The sequence below is a fragment of the Mercurialis annua genome, linkage group LG6 (assembly GCF_937616625.2).
Source record: "Mercurialis annua linkage group LG6, ddMerAnnu1.2, whole genome shotgun sequence".
NCBI lineage: Eukaryota > Viridiplantae > Streptophyta > Magnoliopsida > Malpighiales > Euphorbiaceae > Mercurialis > Mercurialis annua.
Window position 1 is genome coordinate 6,081,211 of NC_065575.1, and position 18,614 is coordinate 6,099,824.

An 18,614-nucleotide genomic window follows, 5' to 3' on the forward strand; every position below is an offset into this window, starting at 1 on the left:
TATAAAGCAATATAGATGACATATTTTTTTATTTTAGTTCGAATAAATAGTTATAATTAAAAAATTGTTCTTATCAAAAAAAAAAAAAAAAAATTGTTCAAAATTGATAATTTTAAAAATTTGGATTAAAATGACAAGAGTCGGAAATATGGAGCATTTTTGAATAATTAAGTCAATATTTTACAAATTTGTTAGTACATTAAATAATACAGTACTACTATAAATTACTAGTAAGAAACATAAATATTGTCATCTTTGGTATTATAAGTACTAAGTAGTAATAATCTTCTCATGCTTACATATTAAATACTCAAAACAGAAAAGAGTTCTTGCTGTGAGTACTGTCTTGATCTCAGCAAACCACTCCATACCCAGAAAGGAAAATCAACAAATTATAAAACCAAATAGCAAAAAATAAATAAAAATAAAATGGGAACAGAGGTGGTGAATTATGAGAGCAATGGACATGGTGGCTGCTGTAATAACAAGGGACCAGGTTATGCCACCCCTCTTGAAGCCATGTCTGGTCCTAGAGAATCTCTTATCTATGTCACTTGCGTTTATTCTGGTACCTTTTTTTCTTCTTTTTTCAAGAATTATGGGTTTATTTTCATGTTAAAGATTATAACTTTGCATCTTTTTGATCTGTTTGATTGATTTTATTTGATTGAGTTTTTTAGAAATGTTGTTTCTTTGAAGGTTATTGTTTAGCTGAAATTTTCTATTGTTTATACAGATTTGGTGGCCTTTTTTCAATTGAATATAGGTTTTATAGATATCTGATATAGTTGGTCAGTGTTTAATTCTGTTTTGATGTGACTTAGCAGATGCTTAAAGAATTTAGAATTAATGTTAAACCCTATATGTATACAATTTAAGAGAACCTTTCTTTTAATTGATGAGTTTTGGCCTTTTTTTATTAAATTGTTTTTGTAAAATTTTAGGAACTTAAGTGATTTTCCCTGTTCTGATGATTATTTTTTGAGTGGCAATGTTATAATAGTGCATCCCCTTGGATGCATATTGTGCAGTTATATCTGTAATTCATTTATTTGATCGTTTGAGATGAAAAAAATTCGATTGTTTTGATTTCTGTATGTCTAGGAACAGGAATTGAGAAGCCTGATTATCTATCTACGGTTGATATTGATCCGAACTCACCGACTTATTCAAAAGTCATCCATAGGCTTCCTGTGCCAAATATAGGAGATGAGTTGCATCATTCGGGTTGGAATGCGTGCAGCTCCTGCCATGGCGATCCGTCTGCAAACCGACGCTTTCTTATCCTGCCATCGTTGATGTAAGAGAATGTGATTGGCTTTAAAGTTATTTGCTCGTCTGTTTAACTTGAGTTTCTGCTGTCAATAAGAACTAAATGAAGTATAAGTAGACTTTTCTATTGATGAAAATAATTATACAAATGAGGATTTTGGTACTAGGAATCATGACCTGAGTCAGACAATTATCCTCTTCTCGATAAATTGGAATCTTGGTTTCCAGTTTGATCAATAACTATGCATTTCTCTGCAGTTTTTCAGTTGTTTATAACGTAAAATAGCACAATAGAAATTTCGGTTTGATCTCTTTTAGTAAGGTTTATGTAATATCTTTCAATATACGTATCTCTCAGATCTGGTCGGATCTATGTAATTAATACCCAAAAAGATCCAAAAGCTCCATCGTTGCACAAAGTTGTTGAGCCTGCAGAAATCATAATGAAAACGGGATTGGCCTATCCACACACATCTCATTGTCTTGGCTCTGGAGATATAATGGTCTCATGCTTAGGAGATCGAGACGGAAATGCAGAGGGGAACGGATTTCTTCTCCTCGACTCAGAGTTCAACGTTAAAGGAAGGTACATAAAGGAAATAGATTTATTTGATATTTAATTAGTTCTTTTCGGATTTACTTTGAACTCCGTAATGTAAGTTGAGCTGGTGAGTGAGTTTTCGCATAAGTATTTGTTTAACATTTTGTTGTTTTCATGTTCTTCAGGTGGGAAAAGCCAGGGCATACTCCACTTTTTGGCTATGATTTCTGGTACCAACCCCGACACAACACAATGATCAGCTCATCATGGGGAGCTCCTTCAGCCTTCACTAAAGGATTTAATCCGCAGCATGTGTCTGATGGTCTGTATGGAAGGCATCTTCATGTCTATAGCTGGCCAGATGGTGAATTGAAACAGACACTGGATCTTGGCAATACAGGCCTCATACCCTTAGAGGTGATCAACATATAAAATCCTACAGCCGTGCTTTCTTGTGATATTATGTTGCACAAGAAACTTATCGAGTTCTATGTTTCGGCATTTAGTTTCCACTTTTGAAAATGATTTTAAATAACTAAAAGTTTATACTTATAACCTATTCTCGTAAAGAGAACATCATTTCACCATTTCGGGTGCATTCATCCACTTATTCATTTCTTTTACTGGTTTCTGCAATCAAATGAGAAGGCCTCAAGTCTAAAAATTCACAGTTTCACTTTTGCTTGCAGATAAGGTTTCTGCATGATCCTTCTAAGGATACAGGATTTGTTGGCTGTGCGTTGACGAGTAATATGGTTCGATTTTTCAAGACTCCAGATGGATCATGGAGCCATGAGGTATGTCAATTTAATCGTTGCGCACGCTTTAAGCATGGATGACATTGATATTCTCTTCATCGTCAACTAGGAAACATAATTCCTAACAGCTCGTCATTGAACTGTGCAGGTGGCAATATCAGTGGAACCATTGAAGGTCAAAAACTGGATCCTTCCTGAAATGCCTGGGCTTATAACGGATTTTCTAATCTCTCTTGATGATCGGTTTCTGTACTTTGTTAATTGGCTTCATGGTGATATTAGACAGTACAACATTGAGGACCCAAAAAATCCTGTCTTAACAGGTCAACTCTGGGTTGGGGGCTTAATCAAGAAAGGAAGCCCTGTACTGGTGGAGACAGAAGATGGCAATACTTGGCAGGCTGATGTTCCAGAGATTCAGGTTTGTACTACGTTACGTCGTTTTTGTTTCTAGAAATGCTATGTTACGTCGTTTTTGTTTTGTTTCTAGAAATTCTTTTGAAACTTCGAAAATCTGGTTTTGTTTTTTCTAGTTTCGACATTTTTTGTTTCAGCGTTTCCGTTAGACATAGGCTATAACATTAACAAACACTCTAGCTGCTGTCAATATTTTGATTATGGTCGGCTGATAATACGATAGAAATTGACGAGCTTCGGGTTGTTTTCGTGTAGGGTAATCAATTACGAGGAGGACCTCAGATGATCCAGCTAAGTTTAGACGGGAAGCGGCTCTACGTAACTAACTCCCTCTTCAGTGCTTGGGATCGTCAATTTTATCCAGAAATGGTGGAGAAAGGATCCCACATGTTGCAGATAGACGTCGACACTGAAACTGGCGGTCTGAAAATAAACCCCAACTTCTTCGTGGACTTTGCCGGAGAGCCTGATGGCCCTTCTCTCGCCCATGAGATGAGATATCCGGGAGGCGACTGCACTTCTGATATATGGATTTAAGTATCAGAATCATAGTGGCAGTGTTCATGAGGGGGTTACCTGAGATCAGATATCACAGTGATGTAATAATCCATTATGTGTGTGGATTGCAAGATTGCCAATTCATGGCAGTGTAATCTTGAATGGAGAAATATGATATTTCAAGTATAATGTTAATAATATCCATTAAACTAATATTGCTGCATTCGATTGTAAATGATCAAATAGACAAAACATACTAGAATCTAAATAAATTGAACAAAACTTATCGAGTTTTACATTTTGACGCTTCGATCTGTTCTCGAAAACGCTTCTAAAATTTCCGAACTTTATATTTATAATCTAGTATTATAAAAAATGTCAATTTACCTTTTTTGTTTCACCAGTTTCCGTTTCGGCGATTTTGTTTCCGCTGCTATTCGGGTCAGATTCATCAGTTTCAGAGTACTTGCAGTAGCAATAAAAACACACAACACTTAAAACAAAAAAACAAACTCCTAAACTGAAAATCAAACCCAAATTCCCACCAGAAACAAACCATTTCCCCATAACTGCAATTCCATTAAACATGAACACAAAACCAACATCAACAAGTAAAGGCAAATTCTGATTTCCATTTCGACCCGTGTGCTCTACTTCTTCCCCTCGGCTCGAACCTCGGAATCTTCTAAATTGAAAATACACAAAATACAGAAACAAAAACCCGAACCCGGCCATTAATAAAGAAAAACCACTTAAGAAACTCCAGTCAATACTATTAGTAGTTGTAAAATATGCAGACACCAAATAAAAATAGTGCCAGTAAACAGTTTGGTATGATTGACTTAATTGTAAGAAATAAAGGGTTACAAAGTAAATGCAAGTTACTGATATTAAACTTGCATACATTATCAAGTCATAGGATAGAGAGGGAGTAAAGAAAATAAAGAGTGAGTGGCAGTAGGAAATTATAGAGCATAATATGAAGAGTTGCTTGGTGTTGAAGTTTTGAGTTGGATTTGCCATTGTTGAGAAGTGATTGTAAATGGAGGAGAAGAGTTGTGTTTAAGTAGTTGAATTGAAGAAGATGAAGTTGACTTTGGAATCTGTATAGTTGTTGTAAGATATTCAGACTCAACAGCTAAACTTTGACCAACCATATTATAGTGTTTTTTTTTTGTCAAGAACCATGATGTAACATTGGATTCAACTCATCCCATTTAATTTTTAGATCAAATTGATCTAAAATAATTAGTTTAATAATTCACTCTGAATATTATAAACCATTCAAATTACTTTATATTTTTAGTATGAGATGTTACATTTATTTTCTTTAGATTCATGAAGTTCTCGCCGCGAATGTATTTATACTCTAACAACAATTTGAATATTACGTATTTGATTTCCTTTATCTTCAATCTCGACTCATCACAGTCAAACGATTTTAATAAAATTCGGTTATTCGGTTTGCTTAAGCTTTGATTTGTATACATTTTGGTTACCGTTTGGTAATTAAATATTCAAAAGGTTGATTTTGGTTAATTTGATCTTGTTCGGTTTGATGACCGAACAAACGGATGTACGCTCCTACCATATTACAGATACTTTGAGCATGGAGCTATAAAGGGAGTCAGTCATTTATGTTTGCTGAAAATCATTTTATTCTTATTCTTAGTATATTATTTTCTCTTTCCAAATACCCCTAAATTTTATTAAAAAAAATTAAATAAATCAAAAACCGTCATATTCATCTCGATATTTGAACCGCCGTCTTCCTCTAACTTCCTCGCTGCCTTCTCCGAACTCATCTTCGCCCTCGACCCCACCGCTGCCCTCTGAAATTGTCGTTCATCTTCCTCAAAGCGAACCCGATATGGGTATGTCTTGAGGAAGACGGATAGCCCTGGGAGGCGGCGGGGCCAGAGGAGGGTTGCGGCTGAAATGTTAGGATGAATTTGACAGTTTTTGATTTATCTAATTTTTTTCCTAAAATTCAAAAATATTAATTATATATCCAATAAGTTTATTTAGGTTTAATTAGATTAATTAAAATTTCAAATAAGTTTAAAATTAATTAAGATTTTAAATATGAAGATTTTATTTAAAATTTTTCGAGTGAAAAAATTATAGTTTTACTCTGGGATTTAGTCTTTTGTAATGATTTCATCCCTTGAATAGGAAAATTGTTCCTAATTGGAAGATATAGATATAATTGAAAGTGAGAGGTGAAGATCTGAGTAAAAATGGTGATTTTATAAAGTAAGAATGTATTTGAAAAAAACACAAGTAAAAATGTGTGTGTTTTAAGATATTTTACCAAGAAAAAAAACCAATTTTAATTTAAGTCTTTTAAAAAGAAATAGAGTATATCACAAGATATGAGAAATGCACTTGAATCACCATAGTCACGAGTCCCCTAAATCGGACAAAGAAAACACAATAATTGAAATGGCCCAGCTATCACTTAATATTCATTTTTTGTATTTCTCTAAAATAAATTAAATAAAATAAAATAAAATCCAATCAAACTCAATTTACTCTCACCACAAATGAAGAAAATTCATTACTTTCATCACATTTTTTTAATTTTACTAATCATAGTCTTCGTGTTTAAACAAATTACTTACAAATTCGAAGTCGCCGCCATAGTATTACAGCCTAAGCAAATTACAAAATGTAATGACGCAAGTGAAACTGAAGAAAAAGAATTTCTGATGGAGTCGGAAACGAACCGGAGAATTCTTGAGGGAGAAAAATTCCTCAGTCCGGGAACTCTCCGGCGAGATATACCGGCATGTGGCCGGAATGGTGAAAGAGGCGACGCTTATACTAAGACTTGCTTACCGCCGCCGTCAAATGCATATAACAGAGGATGTTCAAGGTACTACAGGTGTAGATACTAGTAGAATTTAATATTTTATTCTTTGTTTAAACAAGAAAAAATTTAATCCAGTAAAGAGGCAATTTAAACTATTCAAAATGAGATCCATTTTTGATACATTTGTATAAATTGAGTGTTGATTTTGAGTTGAAATGTGTTTCTCCTTTTTCTTTTGGAGGATTGATTTTAGTTTCTCATGTTCAAGGTACTGCAAATTTGAATTTGATGTAATCAAGTTTGTGTTATAAACGAGTCGGCAAGTTTATGACACGTTAATTTTGTATTTAAATGAATTAAAAACGCTCAATTTATTTAAACATAATTGAATATAATTTAAAAAAATTAATCAAATAATTAAATTTATTAAATTTTTATATTATTATATTATTATAAAATTATAATGTTGTTTATTTTAATAAGTACTAATATTATATTAAAAAATTTACACATTATTCAAATAATTAAATAAATTTAGACGTGTTATTTTAAAAGTGTTGACCAATTGACCTAATAATATATATATATATATATATATATATATATATATATATATATATATATATAATTTAATATATTTATATATGTCCATGCAACTTAATTTTAAGTGTTTGAATTGTATATACCAAACATGAGAGTGTTTAGCACAAATAATGGTTGTGCCATGTCATATTTACAATAAGTTAATGAACATTTATAATAGAGAATTTTTAATATTATTTATTTTTTCTATCATCAATTTTTTTACATTTCTAACGTACAATTGATTTGTTACACGAATGACATGACACATCCGTTGCATTGAATAATTTTTTGAAATATAATAATTATTATTATTTGTCAAAGACCAAAAAAGAGCTATTTTATTGTTTAACAAGGCAAAAAAAGAAGATTAGAACAAATATGGATGAGACCTTGAACAACTAACAAAGCAAAACAGCCTCAACCTATTGCTGATTGCTCTATGTGGATGTCGTATGATTGTTCTGTTGCTGGTCTCCCTCAGACTGTCTGGTCTGTGGCTTCTTGAGGCTCCTGCCTCCCTTTTGTAACAAAAAAAAACAAAGCAAAACAGCCAAAAACACAAGGCAAGACAAGGAACTAGATAGCTTGTAAAAGTTGCAATATGTCTACTAGAGAACTTTACTTCATAGAACTTTACAAGAATAGATCGCTTTTGATATTCTTCAAGATGATAGTTCCAGCAGCTTTATTCCTGGTGAAGATGCTAAGCTTTCTGGCTCTTCAAATTTCATACACAATAGCTGTAAAATAACTCTTCTAAACCCGACCAGCTTAGACTTTCCAACAATTTTCTTACTAAACTGATTCACCACTCTTCTCCAGGAAAGCATGTTGTTCAAGATGTTGCAGACTTTTAAAACATTGTTCCAAATCAGTTTGGAAAATGGGCAACTGAAAAGACAACGATTTATAGTTTATCCAGCTTACAAAACTCACATTTATCCTCTTATAATTAATCTTATTTAAACAACATGACTTTAGTTTTTACTCCCTCTATTCCATTGTGTTTGTCCACTTTTAACTAAACACGTATATTAAGAAAGTCATTAAAATTTCATGTAAATGACTAAATAATCTTACATTGATATACTAAAATCCACATGTTAATAAATGTTAGCTTTATTCCACTAACTAAAGTAAAGGGCAACAATGAAAATAAAATAAAATTTGTCATTGAAACTTGTAATGGACAAATATTTTGTAACAAAAAAAACTTAAAAAAAAAAACAAACAAAAGGGAATAGGGGGAGTATTGTTTACCCTGAATTTTAGTTTGGTTTAAAAGTATTTAAAAATATCCCTGATTCATTGAAGAAGTGGAAGGATAATTTATTCTTGATTTCCCATCCCAGAGACTTTATTATTATAGCGTTCTTATGTTGAGCGAGACCTGCTCCAGAAGTTCCACCTGAGGAGCATGCAATGATGGAGCGGATAAGCGTTGCATATCTTGTTGACTCCTCATTGTATATCACATACATCGATGATTATCTGTGGCGGAGAGCCAATGTTGTAGCCCCGAAGCTTGAGATTGATGTTCCTTAAACAGGTAGTTGTGCTTCCGGTAAAGTTTGTTGTTCTGTGTTTTGTTTTTTATTATCACGTTTTATGTTTTTTATATAGATTTGTTTTTGTATTTCTGATGGTGTTTTTTATAGTATTTTTATGGTGTTTTTATAGTGTTTTATGGTGTTTTTGTAGTATATTTTATGATGTTTTTCTATGTTGTTTTTATAGTATTTTATAGTGTATATCTATGGTGTTTAATAGTATTTTTATGGTGTATTACATGATTTTTTTAGTGTAAATACACCATAAAAGCTCTATAAAAATATAAATCAAATTGTTGTGTACGAAATCAGTAGCAAGAACACCATAAACATATATAAATTAATTCGTTTTGTACGAAATCAGTAGCAAGAACACCATAAAAATATAAATTAATTCGTTTTGGCCGAAATTAGTAGCATCAAAACAAGAGAACCAAAAATACAAATAATCAAAAATTCTAAAAGACGGCGTCGAGGAAACCATAAAAATAAAGACGACATTGAGGAAACAGCCGAAATAAATAAGACGTCAAGGAAACCAGCGAAATAAAGACGAGGTCGAGGAAAGAGTCAGAATAAAAACGACGTTGAGGAAACAGCCCGAATAAAGACGAAGTCGAGGAAACAGTCAGAACAAAGACAACGTCGACGAAATAGCCGTAATAAAGACTGTGTCGAGGACAAACCACCGGATGAGCTTGCAGATTTGAAAGAGAGGAAAAATACACACAAAGAGAGAGGCGGTTGTGATATTGAGAGAATAAGAGAAAATAAAATAAAATATGGGAAAGGAGCCCTAATTTAGAAATGTCATTTTTAAAATTATTTTGCAAATAATAGTACTAATGGAAAACATAGAGAGATAGGTGAAAAATGTTGTAATTATTTTTAAAAATCATGTATTCTAAAAATAATCCTTATAATGAAAAGGCTGTGCTATTAGGTGAGATATTTGTAGTTTATGCTTAAATAAAAAAAAATGTAAAAGTTGTGCTATATAATGATAACCCTACTTTTTGAAAAGAGCAAATATAATTTTATAAAAATAAATATATTAAACTTGTTTTTTGAGTAATAATATCGTCATTTTATATAAATTATTATTAAACAAAATAATATGTATATTGAAAAATATTATTCCCTCTATTTTGATATAGTTGTCACTTTAGTTATTTGAGAAAATCACATTTTTACCACATTAATTAATCAGTATTTCACAAATTACCACCTAACTCTCCTATTTTACAGTACTACCAAAAACAATCAAAACTTTTCACCACCACCATCCCTATCATATGATGCCACGTGTAATAGATAGCTCATTACTGTTAGTGAGAATCTACCACGGGATCCGCGCCTTATTTGTTGTTGCATTCTCTTAAAACACGGGTTTCTTTCCTAGCTGATTCAAATAACACTTGATTTTTTCCTTTTTAAAAGATATCAAATCAAAAACACATCACAAATACACAAAATATACCATCGTCTTCTTCCTCAAAAATAGCATCGTCTTCTTCCTCAAATTTTTTATCTCAAATATTGTATCATCATGGAATCTATTCCAGTGATGATACAACACAAAGGGAAATCGATTTTACTGTGTATCCTCTCTGCATAGTAGTTATCAGTGATACTAACCAGATACAAACAATTCTTCCAGATGCATCATCAAGTGTTTCAACAGCTATTTCACAGTCAAAGATAGATCAAGATACCGTATCGATACATGATTGATACATGTCTGATACAATCGTCGAAATAGGTCAGTATACAAAACTTCTTGCAATTGATACAATAGACTGTAACAATGATCAAATCAAGAATCAGTATCAGATCCACTACAAGATATAGATCTGACAGTTGGACAATCTTTCAAAGATAAAGCAACTCTTCAAGCATGCTTACGACTTCATGCAATTAATAATCACTACCAGCAAAAGACAGTTAAATCATGTCAAAAGAACATTTTTGTAAAATGTATCGATGATACATGTAAATGGTATCTGAAAGCGTCAATTACATTAATTCACTGAAACTACAGATATGTAAATCTCATATTATAAAGTACAAACACTATTTTGTGTTGTATGTATATTTTATATATCTGACTTGCTGTGAACTTCATAAAATTGTCTCTTCTATGTATCGAATATGTATATAAACGGTATCTTGATATTGTTTTTATTATACTAGGTGAAACCATCTTCAGATGATATCATAACAGTTCTCGAAAATGGTAAAGAATACACAGTCAATATGGTCAAGAGAACATGTACATGCAAAAAGTTTGATATCGATGAAATTCCTTGTAAACATGACGTAGCATTTCTAGCCGACAAGAAGATTGAACCTTATGCGTACTGTTCAAGATACTATACAAATGCAGCTATGTTAGCGACATATTCTGAAACCGTATATCCATTGGAGAAGGAAGAAGAATGGATTATTCCATAACATATCAAGAACATGATTGTCTTACCACCCCAACATAGAACAAGAACTGGAAGGCCTAAAAAGAGTAGGTACACGTCAAAGTGGGAAAATCCGAAAAAAGGGAAATGTGGAAAATGCGGGCAAGCTGGACATAATAGGAAAACATGCCGAAACATGCCTAAAGCTACCTAGATTATCATTTCTTTCAGTATTTTTTATTCTATTATAAATTTCCAAGTATTATATACAATTCTGATACATTAAAGATTGTTGTATGTCAATTTCTAATTGCACAGAACATACATATCTGATATGATATTAATTGCAGATACATATATTATACAAGTCTGATACATAAATGATACACAAGTATTACATTCAGTATCACAAGAACATTTATATATGCATATCCGGTAACATGTTAAGTTTAGATACATTTATTATATATGTAAGATACATACATTATACAACATAATAACTTTCAATATCAGAATAACATACATTATACATACATTATACAACATAATAAATTACAGCCAATTTAACCGCGTCTTCATCCAACTTGAAAACCTTGTTCAAAAATATGACACCCAATCCATCTCGAGTAACTTCACTATTTGGGAAATAGGTATCAATCAACCGATTCTGTAATGGAGCAAAAGAAACAGGATTGAAATCACCAACACAGTATATAATATTTAAAAAAAACACAGATCTTAGAACCTACAAATGTAAACTTAAAATGAAAACAACTGTAAGATACATATAATATACATAAATGATACATGTATTAAAAAAGCTTATTTCATAAACTAATTTTAAAACCGAACATGACCTAACATATCAAAAATGTAAACTTAAAATGAAAACAACTGTAAGATACATATAATATACATAAATGATACATGTATGAAAAAAGCTTATTTAATAAACTAATTTTAAAACAAAACATGACCTAACATATCAAAATACATCTGTTATACATGTAAAATACACATATAAAAAAAATTCCTGAACGAAACGAGTTGGTTCTTCAATATGCAAGGATTTCTCAACTTTCTTAGGATCAAGTACAGCATCAAAAGCCAAACGCCTTCTTTTCAAACCAGTGTCATCCACCTTCTTTCCCTTTGCTTTAACATTCTCAGAGGCAGAAGCAACAACACTTCCTTCAACATCTTTTTGCGCTTTTTTTACTAATTTCCGCTTCATTTTGACAGGAGCAACAGAATCAATTTTTTCTTCTGTAGGAGTTGATCTTGTAGACATAACCATGGTGATATTTATAGAGGTAATATAGTTAATAGCAAATGTGGAGCCCTAAAAATTAAATTCACGTTAGACACTACACTGATAATGGCTAAAAAGTAGGAAGGAACAAGAAAACTGTAAATGGAGAAGCAGAAACGATTGAAATTAGAGAGATCGTGTGAGAGAGGGAAGAAGAAATGAGAGAAATCAGGGAAAATTTGAAAAAACGGTAAAAAAATCAATAAAGAAGGAAAGAACATGAAAATTAGAAGGGCGACACATGTGAGAATTGTATACACGTGTTGGCTAGGGAAGAAGGTGGTGTTGGTTGAAAACTAAGAATGGGAGCTGGTATTTGATGAAAGAATAATTGCAAGGAAGTAAACAAATGAATTGAAATGGTAATTTGTGAAAAAGTGGGTGATTATTCTGGCTTTTCTGTTATTTTCTCTAGTTATTTTCACATAAATTAAAAAATAATAAATATGTCTAAATTTAGTATTTTTACTAAATTAACCCTTTTTAACATTAATTATTATAACTTTTTTTATTTTTGTATTATTTCAATGGATTAGTGAGGGATATATGTAGGAAAAATAGCAATGAATGCTTTTTTTGGTATTTTAAAATGACAAGTGATATGTGACAAAAGAATTTCTCTAAATCGACAACTATTTCAAAACGGAAGAAGTATATACGTACATTAATGTTAAAATTTATTTTTTTTAATAAAGAAAGAGAATCGAGAAATCAAAGAATGCACCAGAACGTTTTAATGAGGATGACAGAGACATCTTCTTAACTAATATTAATATTTATTCAAAATAATATATATATTAACGTTTATGAACTTTTATTAAAATTTTAATAAATATATGTATTTATTAAGTTGTGAATTTAACTGCCCAAAAAATAAATATAAGGTTGAATATAAATTTTTTGGAAGGATGATAAGTATTTTTTTGAAATGTAAGAAGGTCTTTTGGTGTTTTTTGTTTTAAACTGTAATGGAGTTAACTTTTTATTAATTTTAGAATTTATTTGAATAAAAGAAAAATTGAATACAAGTGTTATGTGTCTTCTTTCTCCATTGATCCTCTTGAAGAATAATAGTTAAAAGAAAATTGGAAAAAATATTATCTCTTTTAAAATAATATAGTTTTCTATCTCAATAAAAAAATACAGAAAAAATAATTAACCCTTTTAATATAATTAGTTTTTTATTTTAAAATATGTTCATATTATAATCATACCTACTTTTAATTATTATTTTATTCTAATCATATTTCTTTTACTCAAAGTGACCACTAGTTATTTTTTTTTCTTTTTCCTTCTTTTTTCTTCTTCTTATTATTCTATCTTTTCTTTTTTTCTTCATCATTCTTCTTCTTCTTTTTTTTCTTCTCCATTTTTGTTCTTTTTTTCTTAATTATTCCTTCATCACTCCACCATCGTTTCAGCGTCGCTCCGCCGTTCTTTCATATTTGATTTTAGCGATTTTTTTCTTCAATTATTGGTGATAAATACGATTTATTTTAACTTTCAGATTTAAATAAATCAATCTTGAATTTTTTTAATTGTAAATCAAAAAATCTACTTAAAAACGATTTTATGATGAAAAAAATAATTTTCTGCAAAAAAAAAAGAACAGCATCTGATTATCATATGAGTATTACTATATTATTGTATCATTATCATAATATTGCAGAGAAAAATATTTTTTATAAAAAAAAAACAGTGTCTGATTATCATATGAGTATCACTGAATTATCATGTATTTATCATAAAACTGCAAAAAAAAAAGATTTTCTGAAAAACATAATGTTTGATTATCAAATCGTTATCATAACATTATTATATAATGCCGATATGATAATATTTATGATACTTGTATGATAATGTTGTGATAATATTTATAATAATGTTATGATAAAACATGGTCTAATTATCTGTCATTATCACTACATTATCAGGTCGTTATTATAATATTGCAGTGTGATAATTAGATGATAATGAAATATGATAATGGTATGATAACCTACGAAAAAAATAAGTAAACCATAGAAGAATTTATAATAACGGAGTTAAATCATAAATATTTTAAGGCTTAATGCCTTAAAAAAACCCGACCTTTCGTCCCCTTTTCAATCCTACTCTGACGTTGAAAATTTGTCAATTTTACCCTAATTTGCATTTTTTTCATTTTAATTGTACCCTAAAGCATACAATTGCCTTTTATTTATTTAACAAAAGTTCAAAAAAAATCTTTAAAAATGATCAATTTAATATAAAAAGTTAATCAAATGCAAAAAAGGTCAATTTAGAGAATTTTTTTAAACTTTTGTCAAATAAAAAAGTTTAATTTTATGCTTCAGGGTACAATTGAAATGAAAAAAATACAAAATAGGGTAAAATTGACTGATTTGCAACATCAGAATTGAAAAGGGGATGAAAGGTCGGAGTTTTTTAAAATATTAGGCCATAGTTTAATATCCAGAGTTAAAATATAAATCTAAAAAAAACATGAGATATTTTTAGTAACTTTTCCGTGTTGAAATAAAAAGTGCAAATATTTTTATTTTTGAAGTAAATACCTAAATTTTCCGATAGTTAAACCTATGTAGCTCTAGTAGTAAGCGCATTGATGAAGCCAATTGGAATTCTGAGTTAAGTCTCTTCTTTTAACTTTTTTTACTATAAGGTGATATTTGTACGAAATTAAAAATTATACTGATTTTTTATGCTTTTTATCTTCTTTTTTTCAACCTTTTACATCCATTATTTTAAATAAAAAATTTGTCACCGTGAGTTTATTTTTAACTATTTCAATCATCATTGCTATATAAAATAAATATTGCAATTGATATTGAATTCTAGAGAAACTGAATGATCTTTTTTTTTTGAATTAGCTGAATGATCTTTAAAAATTTGAATTGAACATGTGGTTTGATCTAAATAATTAAAAGTAAAATTATTGCTTAGCTCAAACAATTTTTTTAAAGATAATTGAATGACATATTATAAGACAAAATAAAATTATAGGATTATTTTCCAAATACCAATTTTGGGTAAAATGTTTACACCATTTTGACCCATCTTTTCTCTTATCCTACATTACCTAATAAGTTAACTTATTTATAAAAAATACTCACTATATAAAGAAGTCTTATCTCATTTTAGGTTAAATTTTTACATAGCCATTTTTTTTCTCTCTCTTCTTCTCTCTTCTTTTTTTCTTTTTTTCTTCTTCTTTTTCATTTGATTTGTTTATCTCCTCCGATTAGTTTTCCGTTCGTCTTTCCGGTCGCGCTTCCGTTCGTCTACTTCCGAAGGATTTCTCGTCGTTTCCGGTCGTTTTTCCGTTCGTCTTTTCTGTTCGCGCTAGTCCGTTCGTCTTTTCCGTTCGTGCTATGAATTTCTCGACTCGTTTTTAGATTTGTGTAATTTTTTAGGTTTTTTTTAATGATTTAAATATTTTGTAAATAAATTATTGTAGGTCTATAATTTTTTATTTATAAAATTGTTCTATTGTTCATATAATTATTTATTTTATCTTCTCTTATTTAAAGATTTGTTTATTTCTACTTATTTTGTAAAAAATATATAGATTTATGGTGCATTTGTAATAATTTTATAATATCTTTACGTTTTAGTGTATTTTTGGTGTATTAATGGTGTATTTCTGCCGTTTTTAGTATATTTATGGTGCATTTACAATGTTTATGGTGCATTTATAGTGTTTATGGTGTATTAGCAGTGTTTATGGTGTATTTGCAGTGTTTCATGGTTAAACCACAAAAAACACTACAAAAATGCTATAAATACACTACTTATACACTGCTTATACACTATATATATACTAATTTTACACTATATAAACACCATAAAAACACTATATATACACTACTGTTATACTATAAAAAATAAAATAAAAAATTCCAGAAAAAAAATCTATAAAAAATAAAAATTAACACTATATATATACTAATCTTACACTATATAAAAAAATTGCCGGTCGGTTCGGTCGGTTCGGTTGACCAAACCAAAAAAACCGAAAACCGAAATTGAAAACCGGAAAAGGTATTTCGGTAAATAAAAAAATAAAATAGGTAAATAAAGTTAGGACGAAAAATCAAAAAATAAAACTCAAAACTTGCAATGTAAAGTTGTAATTATTTTGGCGAAACATGTATTTAGGGACATCAGCATTAAAATTATTCATAAAGAGAAAAAGACAAAATAAAATTCCGACTCCACCAGTGAATGGTTGATAACTTGATATTTTATCAAAAATCATTATTAGCATTTTAATTATGATTCCATGTCCAATAAAACACAATGATAAACTTTTGAGGTCGGTGAGTGTGTGGGCCGAAGAACACAATAGTCATTAGCCAATCCGAAGACTGTATTTTCTTTTCTAGTATCCTCACATCCAAGTTGGTAGAAGGTCACAAAGTGTTCTACATGATACTTTGGACTCATATTATATTTTGTATATAAATAAAAAAGTTCTCTTCGCCTAAGGGCCAAAAATGAGAATGAAAATCCAATAGGTTTTAAAAAATGAAATATATTATTTAAAGAATGGAGATTATTTGAAAAATGAAAATTATATAAAAGATAAGATTAAATTTAAAAAGTTAAGGTTATATAATTGAAGGATATTTGTAATATTTTTGTAACAATTTATAAATATTATTGACGGAATCTGTGACGATATAATAATTTGTAAGTAAAAATCTATCATGTAATTGTTTATATCTTTGAAAAAATATATCATATGTTTTCATAACGCTTATAGGAGTGTTTGAATTTTAAGAAATAATTTTTTTAAAAAAAGATCCGTTGTCTAATTAATATTTTTATTTTTATTTTACAAAAATCACTTAAAATAATATGGAATTAATGTTTCAGTGAGAATTATTTATTTTCCTCCGCATCCTTAGTATTTTTATTTGTATGCGGCAAGTAAAAAATTAAGTAAACTATAATTAATTAATATAAATATACAATTTGGAAAAAGTTTTAATAAAACAATAGTTTATTCAAAAAATTAATGAAAATATTATATATATTAAATTTATTTAATCAAACATTTAAAAATAATCATTGCTATATTTATTTTTATTTTTACTTTTATCCGGTTTCCAGCTTTAAATTAAAATACAAACTTGATATGTAAAATAATATTGAAATAAAACAACATTTTTCAATAAATATAATGAGTTATTGCCATGATATATCCTCATATTTTGCGCTTTTTTTCGATCAAAGCATATTTTGTCAAACGTGTCATCACACAACTAATTTTTTTTTTTTACTCTTTAGCATAAAAGAGCTCAACTTTTTATTTTATGACATTTATAATCTAAATATTTTATATAAGTATCGTTTTGGTCATTCAATTTCAAACAACCAAAATGGTATTATTTTTATAAAAATAACGCATAAAACAGCACGGACTATAGAATGAAAAATTTTAAAAAATTAAGATGCAACGTGAAGCGTTTGGTAATTGCGTGTTTAAATCAAGAAAATATACAAAGAGAGAATATTTTATGAAAATAATTCAAAATAATAATGGAATATCAGTTTGGTGAAGTGCGGTCCTCCTGCAAAGTGCCCTAATGGAGCATCCACTACTAGCTACTACCACTCTCACTTTTGCTTTCCATAAAGAAGAAAACAAAACCCACACAAATTATTCTCACCAAATACCTCAAAACAAGAACAAAAATGGAACACAAATGCTCTTTCTTGTTCGTTCTTGCAGTAATATTAATGTTCAGCTTCTTACATGAACCTAAAACTGTTTCTTCTTCGTCGTCGTCTGCGTGTAATGGATCGATAGCAGAGTGCTACGCGGAAGAATATGAGATGCTGATGGAATCGGAAATAAGCAGAAGGTTTTTAGAAGAGAAGAAATATATATCACCCGGTGCTTTAAAGAGAGATCAGCCGGTGTGTAAGAGTGGAGCTAACGGTCAGTCTTACAGTAGCAGCTGTTTGCCGCCTTCTTCCAATCCTCATTCTCGTGGTTGTTCTAAGTATTATCGCTGTCGTTCTGATTCTTGATTGTGTTTTTATGATTATGTTTCAACTTCATCCATATCTAATTTATGACTTGTTAATACTTCAAGCTTTAAGGTTCCAACTTTATGATTTGTTTTAGTTTTCTATTCATTTCTACTGCTACCCCACTCGAGTTTTGAAATGTCCATGTTCTGTTCGTTATATGAAATTTATGTTTGTTCGAGCTTTGTATGGAGTGTTTATATTATGTTCACTAGGAATTTATAGTATTCATGCCAGTTCGTGTTCGTTTGTTTAGTTGTTAAATGAACGAACTCACGAATGAACTCGCAGACGTATTAAACGAGTTTGTTCGTGAGCCTGTTTGTTTAGTAGCTATATATAAATAACTACGAGCTGGTTCAAAAACTCTTAATTAAATATTCATATGAGTCAATTTACAATTGTTTTTATCAAAC

The 18,614-nt window shown here is 29.9% G+C and overlaps 2 protein-coding genes and 2 long non-coding RNA genes across 4 annotated transcripts; all 4 read left to right on the forward strand.

Moving 5' to 3' along the window:
- Positions 1-264: 264 nt before the first annotated feature.
- Positions 265-3,699, forward strand: LOC126687068 (selenium-binding protein 1-like). Its single transcript, XM_050381429.2, has 7 exons — positions 265-568; positions 1,105-1,300; positions 1,631-1,858; positions 1,999-2,230; positions 2,503-2,610; positions 2,720-2,992; positions 3,244-3,699. The coding sequence occupies exons 1-7, from the start codon at positions 430-432 to the stop codon at positions 3,523-3,525; spliced, it is 1,458 nt and encodes a 485-aa protein (XP_050237386.1). The 5' UTR covers positions 265-429; the 3' UTR covers positions 3,526-3,699.
- A 2,201-nt stretch (positions 3,700-5,900) lies between these two features.
- On the forward strand, positions 5,901-8,570 carry LOC126687069 (uncharacterized). Its single transcript, XR_007644040.2, has 2 exons — positions 5,901-6,364; positions 8,239-8,570. It is a non-coding gene; the product is annotated as an uncharacterized LOC126687069 (long non-coding RNA).
- Positions 8,571-9,606: 1,036 nt separating this feature from the next.
- LOC126687071 (uncharacterized) lies at positions 9,607-11,144 on the forward strand. The gene is made up of 2 exons (XR_007644041.2): positions 9,607-10,198; positions 10,630-11,144. It is a non-coding gene; the product is annotated as an uncharacterized LOC126687071 (long non-coding RNA).
- Positions 11,145-17,715: 6,571 nt separating this feature from the next.
- Positions 17,716-18,383, forward strand: LOC126687070 (protein RALF-like 32). The gene has a single exon (XM_050381431.2). The coding sequence runs from the start codon at positions 17,860-17,862 to the stop codon at positions 18,196-18,198; it is 339 nt and encodes a 112-aa protein (XP_050237388.1). The 5' UTR covers positions 17,716-17,859; the 3' UTR covers positions 18,199-18,383.
- The last annotated feature ends 231 nt before the right edge of the window (positions 18,384-18,614 follow it).

What these genes read in the sequence shown, in the direction of transcription:
- LOC126687070 (XM_050381431.2), top strand. Translation starts at nt 17,860, where the DNA reads ATGGAACACAAATGCTCTTTCTTGTTCGTTCTTGCAGTAATATTAATG.
- LOC126687068 (XM_050381429.2), top strand. Translation starts at nt 430, where the DNA reads ATGGGAACAGAGGTGGTGAATTATGAGAGCAATGGACATGGTGGCTGC. An exon ending in TGTCACTTGCGTTTATTCTG is followed by an intron (nt 569 to 1,104) that starts GTACCTTTTTTT and finishes CTGTATGTCTAG; the next exon opens with GAACAGGAATTGAGAAGCCT. An exon ending in CTTATCCTGCCATCGTTGAT is followed by an intron (nt 1,301 to 1,630) that starts GTAAGAGAATGT and finishes CGTATCTCTCAG; the next exon opens with ATCTGGTCGGATCTATGTAA.